The 21942-nt window shown below is 45.1% G+C and overlaps 1 protein-coding gene across 1 annotated transcript; it reads right to left on the reverse strand.

The window, feature by feature from the left end:
- Window positions 1-1330: 1330 nt before the first annotated feature.
- LOC110968049 (protein Atg16l2-like) lies at window positions 1331-20593 on the reverse strand. Its single transcript, XM_051957923.1, has 18 exons — window positions 20209-20593; window positions 17944-18001; window positions 17795-17864; window positions 13490-13563; window positions 11887-12138; window positions 11735-11800; window positions 10178-10267; window positions 9147-9200; window positions 8785-8890; window positions 8567-8672; window positions 8420-8489; window positions 8277-8340; window positions 8079-8199; window positions 7811-7916; window positions 6333-6485; window positions 6195-6242; window positions 5034-5135; window positions 1331-3601 (listed from the first exon to the last, which is right to left on the reverse strand). The coding sequence occupies exons 1-18, from the start codon at window positions 20360-20362 to the stop codon at window positions 3508-3510; spliced, it is 1788 nt and encodes a 595-aa protein (XP_051813883.1). The 5' UTR covers window positions 20363-20593; the 3' UTR covers window positions 1331-3507.
- Window positions 20594-21942: the final 1349 nt, after the last annotated feature.

A 21942-nucleotide genomic window follows, 5' to 3' on the forward strand; every position in this document is an offset into this window, starting at 1 on the left:
TTTTGTGTAACTATGAATCTTTGAAACTGAAATGTCTTCTTGCACACAGAACGGCGTAGTTTGAATAAAATACCTTAAAAATTAGTTTCTTTCATTATCCGTTTAAAAAAAAAACCAACCAAAACAAGAAAAAATATCCAGAAACTGCTCCGACTTTCTCAGATCATCTGATCAGAATCCTTGAGGTCATTTTAAAGCAGAACCAGAACCAGGAAACATTCAGCTCCATCTTTAAATCCGTCTCTATGCAGACGACACTCTGATTTATGTTCCTCATCTTTAACAACCAACTAAAGATCCATCTGCAGCAGAACCGACAAGTTCTTCAAGATAAACGTGCAGCTCAAGAATCCAGAAGTTCTGAAGAACCTTCAGCTGCACAGACCTCAGAATCAGAACCTTCAGCTGCAGAAAACTAAGAACCAGAACCTTCAGCCCCCGACAGCTCTGTCCAAACAACCAGGGTCACTGTGAGGAGTTCCAGCCTGACCTTGGACCAGAGGAGACCCTGGAGGCTTTCAGAACCGGTCCTGTCGACCCGTCAGGAGGCAGCAGCTGCTTCCTGTTTCCTCTTTAAGGATTTCGGTGTGAAACAGCCGGAAGCTCCCGGTCCTCATCACCTCGTATTTTTAAAACTCCACGCCTCCGAGCAGAAACGGCAGCGAGGACACTTCTGGATGAAGGACGACGGCGAGAACACAGATCTACAGCTGGTTCTACGTTAGAGAACACAAACAGAACGTCAGACAGTGGATCAGTGGGTAGAGTGGCCGTCTTGTAACTGGAAGGTTGCCGGTTTGATCCTCGGCCCGTCGTGCTCGAGGTGTCCCTGAATAAGACCCCTAACCTCTAACTGCTCCTGGTGGGTCGTGGTTAGCGCCTTGCATGGCAGCTTCATCAGTGTGTGAATGTGATGTATCATGTAAAGCGCTTTGGATAAAAGCATTATATAAATACAACCATTTACCATTTAAAAACAGAACGTCAGACAGCTGGTTCTACGTTTGAGAACACTAAACTAAAGAACCCGTAGTTCATCACACAGCTGAGAAACCATGGAAGCTGTAGGAACCTTTAAAACAGAACATCAGACAGCTGAGGAACGTCTGAAGAACGTTAGAACCTACAGGAACTTTTACCTGAGAAGTGATGAGGCAGCTTCGTGTCAGAGTTTGTGTGTCTTTGTGTAAACTACCTGGGGAGGAATTTCTCGGCGTTTAACGTCAGATAAAGTATCTGGGGAGGGACTATTTAGGGTGTTCTGATGGTGAGCAGGTCGAGTCTCCAACATCTTGTTCCGTTTCAACAGAAGACAGTCGACACATTAGAGGCGAGTTCCACTGAGAGATTTATTCATATCTTGTCTCTAATGTTTCTGAGAAGTTGTTCCAATAATCTGAGTATTGATGTGACAAGGCTCAAACATTCAGAGAACAGAGGGATTAGTGTGAGAAGAGTGTTTCCAGCAGGGGGCGCTGATCTCCAAACCTTCATCCGTCACTTCCTGCTTCATTTCCTCTGAGACAGAAAAGCAAACATCTCTGGACTGAACCAGACATGTGAAGAACCTCTGAGGAACCTCTGGGGAACCTTTCAGACCAAACAGCTGATTAATACAGAACCTCTGAAAACATCTGAGTCTCAAGAATTAAAGATAATTTCATTAAAAAGCAGCACTTTGTGTCTTCATTTACACAAATATTCTGTTAAAATCCACCAAAGATCTGGGCGACAACATCTCAGCAAATAAATAGAAACAGGAAACAGTCCTCAGATCTTCAGAACGTGGACTTCTGATTGGTTCTCGTGGGCCCACCTTCATCCAGGAAGCTAACTGTGCTAATGTTAGAGAAACTGCCTGTCTCTGTGTTGGTTTTGTGTTATTTTGTGTAGGTTTTGTGTGCCTGCCTGGTGAGGGATGAAACGCTGTGTTCTCAGGTCCTGGTCAGTGTTTCTGTGGGTTCCACATCTTCAAGAACCAAGCAGAAGTCCAGTTGGTTCTAATGGAGGTTACTGAACGCAAAAACAACAAAACAGAATCAAAAACAGAATTTGGCTTAAGTTTAAATAAAAATCGTTCCCTTAACCACAGAATACAGAACAGAGGGGCACCAGAACTTCTACAGGATTGATCTCCACCCTTTACTAGCTGAGGAACCAGGTTAGTTCATCCTGCAGACGTTCATCTGCTGACCTCTGGTCCTGAAGACATGGAGGACGCCTCTCTCAGGTGATGTTCTCAGTCAGTGTTCCTCTGGTTTCTGCTGATGAAGCTCAGCTCCTGTCTCTCGGTTTACTCTAAGGAGAACCCGTCTTGGTTCCAGCCGGCTGTAGCGTTTAGAGGAGCAACGATTTGATTGAATGAATTTAAAAGTTTCTAGAATGACTTGAAAAGAAACTATTTACTTAAAAATGTCTGAAATGAGCAGAAATGGTCCAAAATGACTGGAGAACCAAAGAAGACGGAGTGTTTCTGGAAACTGGAGCTTCTCCGGCTCTGCATATATTTTTCTCTTTTCCAGTGGAGCTACTCAAAGTTCTACCTGTTCTACTTCCTGTCCTCCAGAGAATGTCAGGACGACATTCAACGTGATGCTTTAGTGAAACCTGTAACTTAAACATTTGGAGCTCATCGCTGGCTTTAGTTTGACTTCATCTGGTTCCATGAAGACACAAGATTGATGTTCTGTAAACGTGTAGCAGATCTACTGTGAGAACGTTTCAAGAAGTTCTGCAGTCCAACATGTGGAACCACTGAGATCTGAAGCAGCTTTAGGTCCACCGCAGAGAGCAAAGAACCGGATGGGAACTCCTCAGAACCAACCAGCTGAGGGGAGAACATCCAGAACCAGGGACAGCAGTGGTAGAACGTCTACAAGTTCAGCTACAGGTCGATGAGTTCTGGTACTGGACAACTTCTGTCCTCTTTGGACCCAGCAGGAAATTCTGTCATAGAACGTTTAGAGGCATTCTGAACCTTTGAGTGCTCCAACAGAACAAACCTCCATGATTCTGTTTCCTCCACAGAACCAGTTAGGTCCAGATGCTGTTAGTTCTGGTATCTGAGTTCATGTTTGGATCTAGAGAAGAACCAGAGGAACCTGCTCTACCATCAGCCAATCAGATGCTTTTATCTCAGACATGTTTAAAGCAGTTACTATTTCAGGATTTTAGATTGATTAGAGTTCAGTTTTTTAGACTTCATCTTGTTTTAGAAACTGATTTACCAGATGGTTGGTCTCCTGATGATGGAAGATCTCCAGATGTTCTGTTTGCAGGGTTCCCTTCGTTCCCTTCCCTCATGTGTAAACTCTCCGTGTTCCCTTTGTTAGTTCCGTGTTAATGTTCCTCGTTAAAAGCAGACAAAGAAGCAGAAAGTTTCCCTTTAATCCCAGAAACCCAGCAGCAGCTTCCTGAACGTTCCCTTCAGCAGCTCTCAGCAAGTTCTTATCAAGTCCAGTCGTGCTGTTGCCGTGACGACGAGGTCTCCTCTCCCGATTGGCCGTCTCAGATGTCGCTCCAGAGGACAGCCCGCCTACTCTTGTCCACGCTGACGACGTATTCTCCGGACAGAGACCAGGACACGGCGCTGATGGACGAACTGGAGGACAGACGGACGTTAGAGTAGAACGTCTGATAGACAGCATTATATGAAAGACATCTATAGAAACCATTAAATATGATATAAGTAACATCTATAGAAACCATTAAATATGATATAAGTAACATCTATAGAAACCATTAAATATGATATAAATAACATCTATAGAAACCATTAAATATGATATAAGTAACATCTATAGAAACCATTAAATATGATATAAATAACATCTATAGAAACCATTAAATATGATATAAGTAACATCTATAGAAACCATTAAATATGATATAAATAACATCTATAGAAACCATTAAATATGATATAAGTAACATCTATAGAAACCATTAAATATGATATAAGTAACATCTATAGAAACCATTAAATATGATATAAATAACATCTATAGAACCATTAAATATGATATAAGTAACATCTATAGAAACCATTAAATATGATATAAGTAACATCTATAGAAACCATTAAATATGATATAAATAACATCTATAGAAACCATTAAATATGATATTAACATAAATATGTTCAGTCAGAAGAATCAGACTGAAACATGTTGAACTACTTCTATTTTTCTGTGATTAAATCCTGACTGAATATTTGTACAAGCTTTACTTATTCTATAAAAGCACATTTAGTTGTGGTGTGAACCATTTTAGCATCATTTCTGCTGATGGGAGCAGCGTACAGGAGGTCCTTGGTTTAACCTGCAGCGTTTCATCAGAACTGGTTACATGGAACTAGTTGATGAGCGGATGAATACGTCGTCACGCTGCGCTGTCAGACGGCTTTGTTTCCATTCTCTGGTTCTACTCCACCTTGGATTATTCTACATTCACTAACTTTCTGTCCTTCATTATGGCTCCCAGCATAAATCAGACTCTTCTGATGCTTTAAGAAAGGAAAGCGTCTCCATGGAAGTGAAACTAGACAGAATAAAACGCTGTAGTTGTAAAAACAGGTCACCATGTTCTGCTATCTTCCAGTAAAATGATTCAAACATGCATGGAAGTCGTTGGTATTCATGACTTTATGAAGGACTGATGGATATTGTAATGCATGGAACGGATTTGTTTACGTTTTCACCGGAGTTTCTACTTAAAGCAAAAATCAGCCTCTGTAGATCCGTAGGAGCAGATCTCTGATGTAAGTGGAGGACCTCCTGCACGATTAAAAGGTGAAAAATGAAAGTAAACACGTTTCATTTCATGTGATAGAGACTGAAAGGAACGCAACATTCAAATAGTCAAACATCATTAAGTCAAATTGTTGATAAAGTAGATTTTCCTGTTCTTGTGACTGTTCAGTGTCCTGGAGCCTCCCATCACTCCCTGAAGAGACGCTTCAACGTTGAAGTCAGACATTCTGAAGGTCTAGAACCTCCTACTAACACCATCCCATCTTCCTGCTGGGCTGGTACCTGTGTTTGTCCGGCAGGCGGGTCTCCAGGTTGCTGGTGGAGACGTTCCAGATGTAAACGGCGCCATCTGCTGACCCGGCTGCCAGGTAGCAGCTGTCTGGACTGAGAGGAAACATCTGGATCAGACAGCAGCAACATGTGGAGGACTTTCTTTTACAGCCGAGAAACGACAGAACCCTTAAAACCAAACGGTACTACACAGAACAGGAGGTTCTGGAAGGTTCTGAGTGGAACCCAGCAGGGAATCTTTGATAGAAACATTCAGTCAGAGCTGCTGTTGTCATGGAAACTGCAGAAATGAGCCACAGAGCGTGTCATGCTTCTCTGGGCTTGTCTATTTATATTCTGCTGATCTGATCAGATGATGAACCCGACGATGAATCTACTGAGAACCAGATCATCCACACAATCATCACACAGCCTCAACACCCACACACATCAATCTGGTCCTGAAACCAGGCCTCTCTCATTGGTCGGAATCCTCCAGGTGTTGAAGCTCCACATGATCCACCTGTCAGGATTAATCCTCCACATCTGGAGATCAAACTGATACTACAGCAGCAAAGACTCACAAAACTCCTCAGAACAACCAGCAACGGCAACGCAAAAGATCACAAAGACACACAATGAAACACCTGCAGAAAGACTCAAACTGACAAAAACAAACAACATGAACACAAACGATGCAACACCAAACACAACAGCAACACAACATTACCTGAAACACACAGACACACAAAAACCAAACACAACAGCAACACAACATTACCTGAAACACACAGACACACAAAAACCAAACACAACAGCAACACAACATTACCTGAAACACACTGAGACACACAAAAACCAAACACAACAGCAACACAACATTACCTGAAACACACTGAGACACACAAAACCAAACACAACAGCAACACAACATTACCTGAAACACACTGAGACACACAAAGAAGCTGCAAAGACGCACAAAAAGAGCAGAAAGAAACAAGCTGAGCTCAGAGACACAATCAGTTCAAAAGAACTGGAGTCAGACAGGAAGTCAGCATCAGACAGGAAGTCAGCATCAGACAGGAAGTCAGCATCAGACAGGAAGTCAGCATCAGACAGGAAGTCAGTTCTCTGGTTTGTGTAGTTCAGTATCAGATTGTTGGATAAACTCACCTGATCACTGCTTTGGTGCTGTCACTGCCACACTTAAAGCCCTCAGCTCTGAGACACAAACACACAATCAGTCAGAGACCAACAACAACAAACACACAATCAGTCAGACCAACAAAAGTCGTCCATCAGAACTTCTACCTGAAGCACATCCTGTCATGGCTCCACCTCCTCAGGTCAATCAGCTGGAGACAGTCGTCACGGCAACAGCTGAGCAGTTGGCGATGGTCGGAGCTGAGGTTCAATGAGGTGACTCTACCCTGAGCAGGAAGTTCCTGAACGCAGCTGGAAGCCCTGGAGGATAAGAAGAATGTTCATCTGATGCAGGTTCTTCTCCATGGAACACTTTACCTCCATCCTGGTCCTGAGCAGTGGGACCAGACGGACCAGTGGGACCAGAGGGACCAGATGGACCAGATGGACCAGTGGGAACAGTGGGAACAGTGGGAACAGTGGGAACAGTAGGAACAGTGGGAACAGTGGGAACAGTGGGAACAGTAGGAACAGTAGGAACAGTGGGAACAGTGGGACCAGACGGACCAGTGGGACCAGAGGGACCAGATGGACCAGTGGGAACAGTAGGAACAGTGGGAACAGTGGGAACAGTGGGAACAGTAGGAACAGTGGGAACAGTGGGAACAGTAGGAACAGTGGGAACAGTGGGAACAGTAGGAACAGTGGGAACAGTAGGAACAGTAGGAACAGTGGGAACAGTAGGAACAGTGGGAACAGTGGGAACAGTGGGAACAGACGGACCAGTGGGACCAGAGGGACCAGATGGACCAGATGGACCAGTGGGAACAGTAGGAACAGTGGGAACAGTGGGAACAGTGGGAACAGTAGGAACAGTGGGAACAGTGGGAACAGTGGGAACAGTAGGAACAGTAGGAACAGTGGGAACAGTAGGAACAGTAGGAACAGTGGGAACAGACGGACCAGTGGGACCAGAGGGACCAGATGGACCAGATGGACCAGTGGGAACAGTGGGAACAGTGGGAACAGTGGGAACAGTGGGAGGTCTGGCCAGGATAACAGCCAAACCCGAACATCTCATGAAGTCAAACATCATCAGTTGAAGCGTTTTCAGTTTTTAATTACAGAAAACTTCCAAACTTTCAAACTGACCAATCAGAGGACGGCTGGGCGATGATGTCACTTGATTTTTCAGTAAAATGTTCTGAAAACCGTCATTAATCAACACTGTCTAAATCTGACCAATCACAGCCCAGCAAAGGATAAACCAATCGTCCAATCAGGTACAGGGCAGTTTTCTGGTGTGTGGCTGGAGGAAATAGCTGTCAATCATCAGGTTCACACTCTGTAGGGAGGCGTGGGCTGCTCTGTGGGCTGAGCTGTTGCTAGGTAACAGAGGGAGACAGGGAGTCGCCGTGGAAACAGCTGGGAGACGAGTGTCCAATTACAGCCCTCAGTCAGAAAACATTACAGCAGCATCACCATGGAAACCAGCTGGTAAATAAAGTGTTTATTACCTATACTCACCACAGAGTGAAGATGAAAAAGAAGTGTTTAACGAGTGAAGTTACAAAGTGAAGGTAAATCCCGTGTTTGATGAGTGAATCTGAGACAGAGTGAACGTAGATGAAGTGGTGAAGACTCACCTGGTGTCCCAGACTCTGATCTTGCAGTCGTAGTGTCCACTGATGATGCAGTTCTCTGAACACACCAAGTCACTGCAGAACGATGGCACGTCGACCAACTGAACACCTGCAGAGACACAGTCCACCTTAAATAAATTCCACTTTAAATCCTCCATCCACCTTAAACACAGTCCACTTTAAATACACAGTCCACCTTAAACCCTCCATCCTTCACTGGTCGTTCCCTCCCCCTGCCCCGTCTCGTCCAATCAGCAGCAGCGGTGCTTACATGCGGCCCGGTGCAGGTCCCAGAGGCGGACGGTGCGGTCGGCGCTTCCTGTTGCCACCTGGTGGAGGATGCTGCTGAACCTGGCGGCCGTCACCTTCCTGCTGTGACCCGTCAGAGTCACCTGAGACACAGACAGATAATCTGATTACTTTGAGGAATATTATTACAGAGCATGATGGAACGGGTCGCCGTGGTTACCTTTGGGACGGAGTCATCCAGGCGCCACAAGATGGCCGATTTGTCGTAGGAGGCGGCGAGGACCCTGAATCCCTGAAACAGAAACAGCTGTCACACCTGCAGCATCCCGCCAGGTGAGCAGCTGCAGGTGTGACATCACTCACCGCCGGTCAAACTCCACGCAGGTGATGCCCTCGGTGCTGCCGTCCAGTGTCGCCCTGGGAGCCAGCGAGCCTGGTGACATCATCAGTGAGGTCACATGACAGCCATGAGCTCACAGCCATGAGGTAACAAGTCACCTGAGGACTTACCTGCTCGGACCTCCCACAGCTTCAGGACCCGGTCGGTTCCGCCGGTGGCCAGGAGGTCGGAGCTGGAGCTGAAGCTGACGGCGTTGATGCCCTGCTCATGGGCCTCCTGGTGACATCATTAATACAGCTATTGATCAGGTATCGATTCTGAATCTAGGAGCTCTTCAGAACCTCCTGGTTCTGGATCTACAGGACCTTCATTCAGTTGAAGTTCTTACCAGAACCTGGAGCGCTCTGACTGGAACTCTGGCCGACAGACAGAATCCAACCGGGAACACCAGATCCTCCTCAAGACTGCAGACCGAGTGGCCACGCCTCTTCCTGCTGGTCACACCCATCATCATCCAATGATACATCCATCATCATCATCCAGCCATCCATCATCATCCAACCATCTATCCATCTTCATCCAATGATACATCATCATCATCATCATCATCATCATCCAACCATCCATCATCTTTATCTAACGATACATCATCATCATCCAACAATACATCCATCATCGTCATCCAATCATCCATCATCATCCAACCATCCATCCATCATCATCCATCTTCAGTAGTAGATCAGAACTTACCCAAACATCTCTCTGATGGAGGTGAAGATCCTTGGAGACGTTGCCGACGCCGACCTGAGAACCCAACCAGCTGTTAGTTCTACTACTGTTTACCTTAGTAACCAAGCAGGTACCTTAGTAACTAACCAGCTGTTTACCTTAGTAACCAACCAGCTGTTTACCCTAGTAACCAAGCAGGTACCTTAGTAACCAACCAGCTGTTTACCTTAGTAACCAACCAGCTGTTAGTTCTACTGAAGCTGTTTACCTTAGTTAGTAACCAGCTGGTAGACAGTTGGTTAGTTAGAGATAGTCAACAGGTTACATCCAGAATTACAGATAAAAACAGGAATATTTGAACAAAACAGTATAAATGTAAAAAGACGTAATACTGTTGGACTAAATCTTCAGATGTCCACGTCTTTTTAGCTAAATGTTAATATTTGAAGAGTTTATTTGCAAAAACAGATAACTCCATTTTACTAATTTTCAGAAAACTCATTTTTATTGTTTACTTGAGATAACAACAATAATTTATTTTTAAATGATTTTGTCTTGTATTTTTCTACTGAGTCAAATCCACTCAACTTCTATTTGATTGATATTATCTCAAGTAAACAATAAAAGAAAAACTTCTGAAAATGTGTCAAAACGGAGTTATCTGTTTTTGCAAATGAACTCTTCATTTATTCCTCCTTTCTTCTGTCCTCACAATAGAAAACTTTATCACATTTTTAAAGAAAAAGCTATAATAGGCAACTTTATTGTCTTTCTTCATCATATCTAAAATATTTCAGCTGTTTCTTCAACATTACAAACCTTTATCTAAAAATGAGGAAAACTATTTTCTCGGATCATTTAATATTTTTCATGTTTTACCTTTCAGGACATCTTTATTCTGGAGTATTCAATTACTGAGTCTAAATAATATTAAATATCTGAAATTAAAATGAAGGAATATCATGACTTCATTCTTCTAACGTTCTCAGACGTTTCACTGGAACTCTTCCAGAAGGAACGTGGACGTGACAAAAGGAAGCTGATGGCTTCACCTGAACAGTCGCGTTCTTCGAGGTTCCATCGAATCGTCAAGGTCTTCGTTCTTTGGAGACGTTGATCTGGAGGTGGGAGCGCTGGACGAGCTGCAGCACAAAACAAACGTCTTTAAAACGCTTTAGATCGTCTCCAAAAACTGCTGAGAAGTTAAATAAAGAGCGTTTAAGCAGAAACATTCTAAATAAAAAACTTCTCTCTGTTGTTTTAAAACCCAACAAAACCCAATAAAACAGTATAAAACCAGTAAAACCCAGAAAAACCCAGTAAAACCCAGGAAAATACAGCAAAACCAGTAAAACCCAATAAAACCAGTAAAACCAAGTACACTTGTGCTCATAAGTTTACATACCCTGGTAGAATTTGTAAAATGTGCTCCATTCTTTAATGAAAACATGAATGATCAGAGCAAATACAACTGCATGACAATAAACAGCTTTGTCTGAACACCAGCCCTAAATGAAAGAAAAATGTTTCCATTAACAAACATATTTGCTAAAAAATAAAGGACAATATTTCACAAATTTGGCCAGGGGATGTCAACTTATGAGCACAACTGTAAAACCCAATAAAACACAGTAAAACACAATAAAACACAATAAAACACAATAAAACACAGTAAAACCCAATAAAACCCAATAAAACCCAATAAAACACAGTAAAACACAATAAAACACAATAAAACACAATAAAACACAGTAAAACACAATAAAACCCAATAAAACCCAGTAAAACCCAGTAAAACACAATAAAACACAGTAAAACCCAATAAAATCCAATAAAACACAGTAAAACCCAATAAAATCCAATAAAACAGAGTAAAACCCAATAAAACACAGTAAAACCCAATAAAACACAGTAAAACCCAATAAAATCCAATAAAACACAGTAAAACCCAATAAAACCCAATAAAACAGAGTAAAACCCAATAAAACACAGTAAAACCCAATAAAACACAGTAAAACCCAATAAAACACAATAAAACACAATAAAACCCAGTAAAACCCAATAAAACCCAATAAAACACAATAAAACACAGTAAAACCCAATAAAACAGTAAAACCCAATAAAACCCAGTAAAACACAATAAAACACAGTAAAACCCAATAAAACAGTAAAACCAAATAAAACCCAGTAAACCAAATAAAACCAGTAAAACCCAGTAAAACCCAATAAAACACAGTAAAACCCAATAAAACCCAATAAAACACAGTAAAACCAATAAAATCCAATAAAAACACAGTAAAACCCAATAAAACCCAATAAAACACAGTAAAACCCAATAAAACACAGTAAAACACAATAAACCCAATAAAACACAATAAAACACAGTAAAACACAATAAAACACAGTAAAACACAATAAAACACAGTAAAACCCAATAAAACCCAATAAAACCCAATAAAACACAGTAAAACCCAGTAAAACCCAGTAAAACCCAATAAAACACAGTAAAACACAGTAAACACGTCTTTCTCTCCTAATGAGGACTTTTCTCTGTGTATAAATCAACATGCAGCCGTTTTGTGTGACTCAGAGCTTCACCTGGAGCTCACCTGTCCACTGTGACCTTTGACCTGGCAGCCGTCTGAAGCTGCTTCTGGAGGTTTGCCTCTCGAGCTCTGGACCAGAAACCAGACAACAGAACCACTCAGTGACAACCCACACACCTTTAGAACAGGTGAGACGGACAGGTGCGTTCAGGTACCTGGACTTGCGCTCGTTGCGGCTGTTCATGCGGGCGGCGGCCTGCTGCTTCAGGTGGATCATGTCCTCCAGCAGGTGTCCTCCTCGGACCTTCTCCTCCCTGAGTCTGGACTCCGCCCCCCTCTGGCGCTCCAGCAGGCCGTCGTACTCCGTCTTCAGCGCCCCGTTCTGCTGCTGGACCTGCTCCACCCGCTCCTGCAGCGCCCGCCGCTCATCCAACGCACCCTTCCGCCGCCGCTCGTCCTCCCGCAGCCTGAGGGGGCGGAGCCAACAGAGCCAATCAGAACTACAGCCTGCTGCTGCCAGAGACGAGGGAACTACAGAAATACTTTAATAAAAAGTACATGGTAAAGTACTGCAGGTGTCTTTAATGTAGAAATATTCACTTTGTATAAAAATAAAACTCATTGATGGTATAAATAAAATAATAATACTTTACGCTGAAACTAATTAAAATATTTCTAGTAATTTCTATGTTTAGAAGATTTAGAATCATGTTCAACTATTGTATTTTGGTGTTTTTTATTTTTCTGCCCTGATTTCAACACAGTGGGATTCATTAAAGATGATCTAATTAAATTCCTTTATTTATATATTTTACCACCTTCACTGTACAACTTCTGTGTGTTTTCTGTGATGTGTTTTATCCAGAAACTGATTTTTCATCAGGGTTCTGAATGAATAAAGTCTGCCTGATAATAACTCTGAAAATGTTTTTAGATTTTTTTTAATATTTGATTTTTAATAATTATTCTCAGACGTTTTTCTGAAATGTTTCCCAAATATTTCTCAAAGTATTCCGACTGCAAAATATTTCTAGAAAACTGTGAGAACCTTTAGACTTCTTCTTATGTTGTGTTTCTTTTAAGTATTTATGTGTTCAGGAGAGCCGTGTTCAGGTGAGCCGTGTTCAGGCGAGACGTGTTCAGGCGTGACGTGTTCAGGCGTGACGTGTTCAGGCGTGACGTGTTCAGGCGTGACGTGTTCAGGCGTGACGTGTTCAGGCGAGACGTGTTCAGGCGAGACGTGTTCAGGCGAGACGTGTTCAGGCGAGACGTGTTCAGGCGTGACGTGTTCAGGCGTGACGTGTTCAGGCGTGACGTGTTCAGGCGAGACGTGTTCAGGCGAGACGTGTTCAGGCGAGACGTGTTCAGGCGAGACGTGTTCAGGCGAGACGTGTTCAGGCGAGACGTGTTCAGGCGAGACGTGTTCAGGCGAGACGTGTTCAGGCGTGACGTGTTCAGGAGAGCCGTGTTCAGGCGTGACGTGTTCAGGCGTGACGTGTTCAGGCGTGACGTGTTCAGGCGTGACGTGTTCAGGCGTGACGTGTTCAGGCGTGACGTGTTCAGGAGAGCCGTGTTCAGGCGTGACGTGTTCAGGCGAGACGTGTTCAGGCGAGACGTGTTCAGGCGAGACGTGTTCAGGCGAGACGTGTTCAGGCGAGACGTGTTCAGGCGAGACGTGTTCAGGCGAGACGTGTTCAGGCGAGACGTGTTCAGGCGAGACGTGTTCAGGCGAGACGTGTTCAGGCGAGACGTGTTCAGGCGTGACGTGTTCAGGCGTGACGTGTTCAGGCGTGACGTGTTCAGGTGTGCTTCACTCACCTGGCATGCTGTTGGTCCAGAACACGTTCCTTGATTTTAATCTGCTGCTGCAGCTCCACCACCTGATAGGCCAGCTGAGGAAACAGGAAGTTACATCATCGATCTGCTTTTAGCTCCAACAAAACATCTGACAGATCAGAAATCACATTCACTGGTCCTGCTGTGATTCCACCAGGTAACAAACACCTGCCGGTTGAACTGCTCAGATCGTAAGTTACAAGTAGAAGAGGCACCTTCAGCTGGAATACAAAACCAGTAAAACCAGTAAAACCGGTAAACTTCACCACTCATGAACTCAAAGTTTATGAAACAATCTGAGCTGAAGGAGCAGCTCTCAGATTTAACCCTGAATAAACCAGCAGATGTCACCCTCCTGTTGTCCTCATTTATGGCACCAAAAAAATCCAAAAATCAGAAAAAAAAAATTCCCCACATTTCTGAAAATTTGGAAAAACCTTCAGGAAGAAAATTCCAATAATTCCTTAAAGTTTCCCTTAAAAGTTTTATTTAAAAAAACTCCCCATATTTGCCAAGAAAATACTCACAAATATTTTTTAAAAATGAGTAAAAATCTTTCAAAACAAATCCTAAAAATATCTAAAGTGATTCCATATTTATCAGTGAAACTTCTAATATTTTCTTTAAGAACATTGTGTGTGTAAGCTCAGGTAACCAGCAGGTAAACCGGCATATTTAAGTTAAATTGACAGGTGACATGAGGACATGAGGACAGGTGACATGAGGACAGGAGGACAGGTGACATGAGGACAGGTGGACAGGTGACATGAGGACAGGTGGACAGGTGACATGAGGACAGGTGACATGAGGACAGGTGGACAGGTGACATGAGGACAGGAGGACAGGTGACATGAGGACAGGAGGACAGGTGACATGAGGACAGGTGGACAGGTGACATGAGGACATGAGGACAGGTGGACAGGTGACATGAGGACAGGTGACATGAGGACAGGTGGACAGGTGACATGAGGACATGAGGACAGGTGGACAGGTGACATGAGGACAGGTGACATGAGGACAGGAGGACAGGTGACATGAGGACAGGTGGACAGGTGACATGAGGACAGGAGGACAGGTGACATGAGGACAGGTGGACAGGAGGACAGGTGACATGAGGACAGGTGGACAGGTGACATGAGGACAGGAGGACAGGTGACATGAGGACAGGAGGACAGGTGACATGAGGACAGGTTGGACAGGTGACATGAGGACAGGTGGACAGGTGACATGAGGACAGGTGGACAGGTGACATGAGGACAGGAGGACAGGTGACATGAGGACAGGTGGACAGGTGACATGAGGACAGGAGGACAGGTGACAGGAGGACAGGTGACATGAGGACAGGAGGACAGGTGACATGAGGACAGGTGGACAGGTGACATGAGGACAGGTGGACAGGTGACATGAGGACAGGAGGACAGGTGACATGAGGACAGGTGGACAGGTGACATGAGGACAGGTGGACAGGTGACATGAGGACAGGAGGACAGGTGACATGAGGAAGGTGGACAGGTGACATGAGGACAGGTGGACAGGTGACATGAGGACAGGAGGACAGGTGACATGAGGACAGGTGACATGAGGACAGGAGGACAGGTGGACATGAGGACAGGAGGACAGGTGACATGAGGACAGGTGGACAGGTGACATGAGGACAGGTGACATGAGGACAGGTGGACAGGTGACATGAGGACAGGAGGACAGGTGACATGAGGACAGGAGGACAGGAGGACAGGTGACATGAGGACAGGTGGACAGGTGACATGAGGACAGGAGGACAGGTGACATGAGGACAGGTGGACAGGTGACATGAGGACAGGAGGACAGGTGACATGAGGACAGGTGACATGAGGACAGGTGACATGAGGACAGGTGGACAGGTGACATGAGGACAGGTGGACAGGTGACATGAGGACAGGTGACATGAGGACAGGAGGACAGGTGACATGAGGACAGGTGGACAGGTGACATGAGGACAGGTGGACAGGTGACATGAGGACAGGAGGACAGGTGACATGAGGACAGGTGGACAGGTGACATGAGGACATGAGGACAGGTGACATGAGGACAGGTGGACAGGTGACATGAGGACAGGTGGACAGGTGACATGAGGACAGGTGGACAGGTGACATGAGGACAGGAGGACAGGTGACATGAGGACAGGTGGACAGTTGACATGAGGACAGGAGGACAGGTGGACAGGTGACATGAGGACAGGTGACATGAGGACAGGAGGACAGGTGACATGAGGACAGGTGGACAGGTGACATGAGGACAGGAGGACAGGTGACATGAGGACAGGTGGACAGGTGACATGAGGACATGAGGACAGGTGGACAGGTGACATGAGGACAGGTGACATGAGGACAGGTGGACAGGTGACATGAGGACAGGTGGACAGGTGACATGAGGACATGAGGACAGGTGGACAGGTGACATGAGGACAGGTGACATGAGGACAGGAGGACAGGTGACATGAGGACAGGTGGACAGTTGACATGAGGACATGAGGACAGGTGGACAGGTGACATGAGGACAGGTGACATGAGGACAGGAGGACAGGTGACATGAGGACAGGTGGACAGGTGACATGAGGACAGGTGACATGAGGACAGGAGGACAGGTGACATGAGGACAGGTGGACAGTTGACATGAGGACAGGTGGACAGGTGACATGAGGACAGGTGACATGAGGACAGGAGGACAGGTGACATGAGGACAGGTGGACAGGTGACATGAGGACAGGAGGACATGAGGACAGGAGGACAGGTGACATGAGGACAGGAGGACAGGTGACATGAGGACAGGAGGACAGGTGACATGACGACAGGTGGACAGGTGACATGAGGACAGGTGACATGAGGACAGGAGGACAGGTGACATGAGGACAGGAGGACAGGTGACATGAGGACAGGTGGACAGGTGACATGAGGACAGGAGGACAGGTGACATGAGGACAGGCGGACAGGTGACATGAGGACAGGTGGACAGGTGACATGAGGACAGGTGGACAGGTGACATGAGGACAGGAGGACAGGTGACATGAGGACAGGAGGACAGGTGACATGAGGACAGGTGACATGAGGACAGGTGGACAGGTGACATGAGGACAGGTGGACAGGTGACATGAGGACAGGAGGACAGGTGACATGAGGACAGGTGACATGAGGACAGGTGGACAGGTGACATGAGGACAGGTGGACAGGTGACATGAGGACAGGTGACATGAGGACAGGAGGACAGGTGACATGAGGACAGGTGGACAGGTGACATGAGGACAGGTGGACAGGTGACATGAGGACAGGAGGACAGGTGACATGAGGACAGGTGGACAGGTGACATGAGGACATGAGGACAGGTGACATGAGGACAGGTGGACAGGTGACATGAGGACAGGTGGACAGGTGACATGAGGACAGGAGGACAGGTGACATGAGGACAGGAGGACAGGTGACATGAGGACAGGTGGACAGTTGACATGAGGACAGGTGGACAGGTGACATGAGGACAGGAGGACAGGTGACATGAGGACAGGTGGACAGGTGACATGAGGACAGGAGGACATGAGGACAGGAGGACAGGTGACATGAGGACAGGAGGACAGGTGACATGAGGACAGGAGGACAGGTGACATGACGACAGGTGGACAGGTGACATGAGGACAGGTGACATGAGGACAGGAGGACAGGTGACATGAGGACAGGTGGACAGGTGACATGAGGACAGGAGGACAGGTGACATGAGGACAGGCGGACAGGTGACATGAGGACAGGTGGACAGGTGACATGAGGACAGGTGGACAGGTGACATGAGGACAGGAGGACAGGTGACACGAGGACAGGAGGACAGGTGACATGAGGACAGGTGACATGAGGACAGGTGGACAGGTGACATGAGGACAGGTGGACAGGTGACATGAGGACAGGTGACATGAGGACAGGTGGACAGGTGACATGAGGACAGGTGGACAGGTGACATGAGGACAGGTGGACAGGTGACATGAGGACAGGAGGACAGGTGACATGAGGACAGGAGGACAGGTGACATGAGGACAGGTGACATGAGGACAAGTGACATGAGGACAGGTGACATGAGGACAGGAGGACAGGTGACATGAGGACAGGTGACATGAGGACAAGTGACATGAGGACAGGTGACATGAGGACAGGAGGACAGGTGACATGAGGACAGGAGGACAGGTGACAGGAGGACAGGAGGACATGAGGACAGGTGACATGAGGACAGGTGACATGAGGACAGGTGACATGAGGACGGGTGAGTTCTCACCTCTCCGGTCGTCTTCTTCAGTCGACTGTTCTGCTGCAGCAGCGACGTCAGGGAGTCAGCAGAGGGAGGCCTGGATGCAGGAAACAAACACACCTGTAACACCTGGAACACACTGGGCTCAGGTGAGCTCAGGTACATTCAGCAGTTACCTGACAGAGCGGCTCAGGAGGCCTTTAGCCAGACTGGTTTTCTCCAACAGCCGAGAGTCTGAAAACAGAAATATCCAACAAACTCAACTTTTACTGGTTTTCACTTCTTTAAATGGTAAATGGTTGTATTTGTAAAGCGCTTTTATCCAAACCGCTTTACATGATACGTCACATTCACACACTGATGGTGGAAGCTGCCATGCAAGGCGCTAACCACGACCCACCAGGAGCAGTTAGGGGTTTGGTGTCGTACTCAGGGACGCCTCGACATGAACACAACGGGCCGAGGATCGAACCGGCAACCTTCCAGTTACAAGACGGCCACTCTACCCACTGAGCCATGCCGCTCCCCTTTTTTACCATTTTGATCAATTTACAACAATTTTTGTAACAAAAAGTAAAAACAGGAAAATGTTAATATTTCAGAAAAATACAGATTACATTAAAAATAATTTATCAGATTATTTTAAGCACATTTATTCAGCTTGTAATTCTGTCCACATCATGATGCTGCTTCCACCGTGCTTCACATCATGATGCTGCTTCCACCGTGCTTCACATCATGATGCTGCCTCCACCATGCTTCACATCACGATGCTGCCTCCACCATGCTTCATCATGATGCTGCCTCCACCATGCTTCACGTCATGATGCTGCCTCCACCATGCTTCACGTCATGATGCTGCCTCCACCATGCTTCATCATGATGCTGCCTCCACCATGCTTCACGTCATGATGCTGCCTCCACCATGCTTCACATCATGATGCTGCCTCCACCGTGCTTCATCATGATGCTGCTTCCACCGTGCTTCACATCACGATGCTGCCTCCACCATGCTTCATCACGATGCTGCCTCCACCATGCTTCACATCAGACTCCTTCAACTTGTAATTCTATTTAGTTTTGAGAAATATTCAATTATTCAATATATATTTAATGTAGGATAAGAGTAATAAAATAACTAATAAAAAGAAATACTAATGCTAAAAGACAAAATGAACATTATTCTATGTAATGTGTAGGAAAGCAGTGTTCAGTTCTAAATTTTTCATTTTTTTGCTCACTCAGTTTGTAATTTAACACCTTTTTGTTTTATATTTGTATATTTTAGAAAAAGTCTGTAATAACCCCTCTCCAGACTCACAGCATTTAAACTATGACTGTAAACCACATCCTGCCGTTCATGTGAAGGAAAATGAAGCGTGTTCCTGATGATAAACATCAGCCTGATCCTCCGTCACACATGAGTCACTGTTGAGAGGAACTGAAGCGACATGCGGTCAGAGAATGAAGAACTGGTGTCAGTTTGACTGATCTGAACCAGACTCCATTCAGAAAACCCTCAATTTAAGGTTCAGTCCAGCAGCAGCTTCACATCATTATTAAAAAATATTCATTAACCCTCATGCTGGTCAAAATAACCTGCTTTAAAGTTTGAAACTGTGGGAAAAAATACATGTACATAGTGAAACTTCTGATGTCCACATTTTCAACATTTTTGGGAAATCTTTGAACATTTTTTGGTGGAAAAAAATAAATGTTAAAAATGTTTAAGAACATTCACATGAAAATCAAGAATCAAGTTTTACTGATATATATGGAATCACTTTAGATATTTTTAGGATTTTTTAGAAGATTTTTACTCAGTTTTTGAAAATATTTACAAGAATTTCTTAGCAAATTTGGGGGATTTTTTAAAATAAAACTTTTAAGGAATCACTGGAATTTTCTTTCTGAAGGTTTTGCAAATCTTTCAGAAATTTGGGGAATTTTTTGGCTGAATTTTTTTCAGACAAGGAAACAATATTTTTTGGTGCCTGTAAATGAAGACAACAGGAGGGTTAAACTGAGGGTTATAGGTGGAGCTTGGTTCTGTTTTTATCTCTCAGAAAACCTGTTTGTTTGTTGCTAAACTCCAAAATGACGTTTAGAAAGTCAGATTATTTACATGCAGTTTGGCATATTCTGCTCTAGTTTTCATGACTGATAGTTAACCAGATGTGTAACCACACTAAACTGAGATTTTAATCTACTTTAGTTTCATATAATCTCACCTTTAACAGCTGGTATTTCTGTGAACCAGCTCCATTTGTTAGGTTTATAATCTGTTAAATCAACAGGTTTTTACATGGAGTCTGGTTGGAACAGACGTCCTTCTGTTTTTTCCTGTGAATCAGACTGGGTTTAAAGCAGCTTTAAGTGCTGGTTTCCTGCTTTAAAGTGCAGCTTTTTTAAACTAACTGCTACTTGCTGGGTTTCCGTACAGCAGCGGATCAGGTCCTGGAACATGGCCTGCTGCCTCCGGTCTCGGTGCTGCAGCTGCCGGACGATGTGTCCCCTCCACGGCTCAGACCCGCCGCCGCCGCCTCCCGGAGCCTGCAGTCCGCCGCTCCGCTCCGAGCCTCCGCCAGGATCCATGGTGTCCTCTCCCCGCTGAAGGAGCTCCTCGAGCGGCCTGAGCTACTCGGAGCTGCGCGGTGCCGCCATGTTGTTGTTTCTTCCTCTCTGCTGCTTGTTTGTTTGTTTGTAACTTTTTGTTTGTCAGTCGCGTCACTGTGACGGAAGCTCGCGCTGCAGCTGCCGGGTTCTCAGCCTATCAGCGCCCGCCTCCGCTGCACTTCCTGCTTTCACGTGACCAAACAACCGACAGGACACGCCCCTCCTGGGCCTCACCTGTTGACGTCACCAAAACATTCCTCACATGACAGACCTTTTCTACTTCTAAATACTTTTACTATTTCCAAATAGTTTGTTACTTCTAAATACTTTACTGTTACTTCTAAATACTTTGGGATCCAGACGTCTGTCCCGGTGCTTCATCAGTCAGTCACCTGGATGAAGGGGGCGGAGCTTACAGGTGAATCTCCCCGTTTCCTCAGTGGAGTGTTTCTGGGACGGCTGAATGTGTGGACAGCAGCAGCACTGATGAATTTGTTTCTGGGATTTATTTAATATATTTATGAGGAAGTTTGGATTACAACTTGCAGGGAAAGTCACACTGATGTTGTATTTGCAGGAACATTAAAAAGTAAACCTCTGAGCATCACGGAACATCTGATCTACAGCCTGACAATCCACGTCTATGCATTTTCTGACTGCATCAAATTGTACTTCGCTTGAAGGTTTTTTTTTGCAACAACTTAAAACAGAAAGGTAAACAGTTGTATAGAATCAAGAACCTTTGTCATTGTGTTTCCACACAGCTATGGATAAAAAATAGAAAATGGCACAGATACAGAAATAAAACCTTTTTAAAATCCTCAAACATAAATCTGTAAACAGAGTCAGTGCACATGAGCAGTAAGGTACAGAACAATGAGAAGTAGAGGAGAAAGCAGACGAAAAGTGGAGAAAGAAAGCAGCGAGTGGGTGCAGGGGGCCTTATGTGGTTAAGAGGGGTTTAAATAATAAAGTAGGCCAGAGAAGAGTCCCATTTCTTTTGGAAAATATTCATATTACCTTTGGCAGAATATTTGATTTTTCCCAATAAAAAAAAAAAATCCGCCCTCTAAGCCACTGAATGCTGGAGGAGACGTAGTGGACTTCCACTGCAAAAGAAGGAATTATTATTATTATTAAGGAAGTAAAGGCTCTAACTGTCTGCGACTGAATGGAGCGTCATCTTCCAGGACACCAAAGATAGCAGTACGAGGGAAATATTTATCGAGATCTAAAGTATTTTGGACTTCAATCTTTCCAGAAATTGAACAAAGGGCAAGAAAAAAAACCATGTGGGTTAAACTACAGGGGAACAGTGACACTGATCACAGCTATCAGGGTACGTCTGGGACAGTCTGGATTCAGAACAGTGGATTCTAAACTTTGGGCTGTATGACTGTTAGACGTTGAGTTTGTACAAAGAGCATCGATGGCAGCGTCCCACCAGCCCTCCTCACCCTGATGCTGGGGTATCAGCAGAACATGTTAGACGCCTATAGAGCCTAGAAATCTGTTTTTTTTGAGGAGGATCAAATTGCAGAACCTCTTCCCACATTGGA

This window comes from Acanthochromis polyacanthus, chromosome 13 (assembly GCF_021347895.1).
Source record: "Acanthochromis polyacanthus isolate Apoly-LR-REF ecotype Palm Island chromosome 13, KAUST_Apoly_ChrSc, whole genome shotgun sequence".
Taxonomy (NCBI): domain Eukaryota; kingdom Metazoa; phylum Chordata; class Actinopteri; family Pomacentridae; genus Acanthochromis; species Acanthochromis polyacanthus.

Bases quoted from the DNA above. Each gene is read 5' to 3' on its own strand.
- LOC110968049 (XM_051957923.1), bottom strand. From the start codon at position 20,362: ATGGATCCTGGCGGAGGCTCGGAGCGGAGCGGCGGACTGCAGGCTCCG. The intron at 18,002-20,208 runs GTACGGAAACCC...TTCTGTTTTCAG, and splicing joins CCAGGACCTGATCCGCTGCT to ACTCTCGGCTGTTGGAGAAA. The intron at 5,136-6,194 runs GTGAGTTTATCC...GTTTCCTCTCAG, and splicing joins AGCACCAAAGCAGTGATCAG to TCCAGACAGCTGCTACCTGG.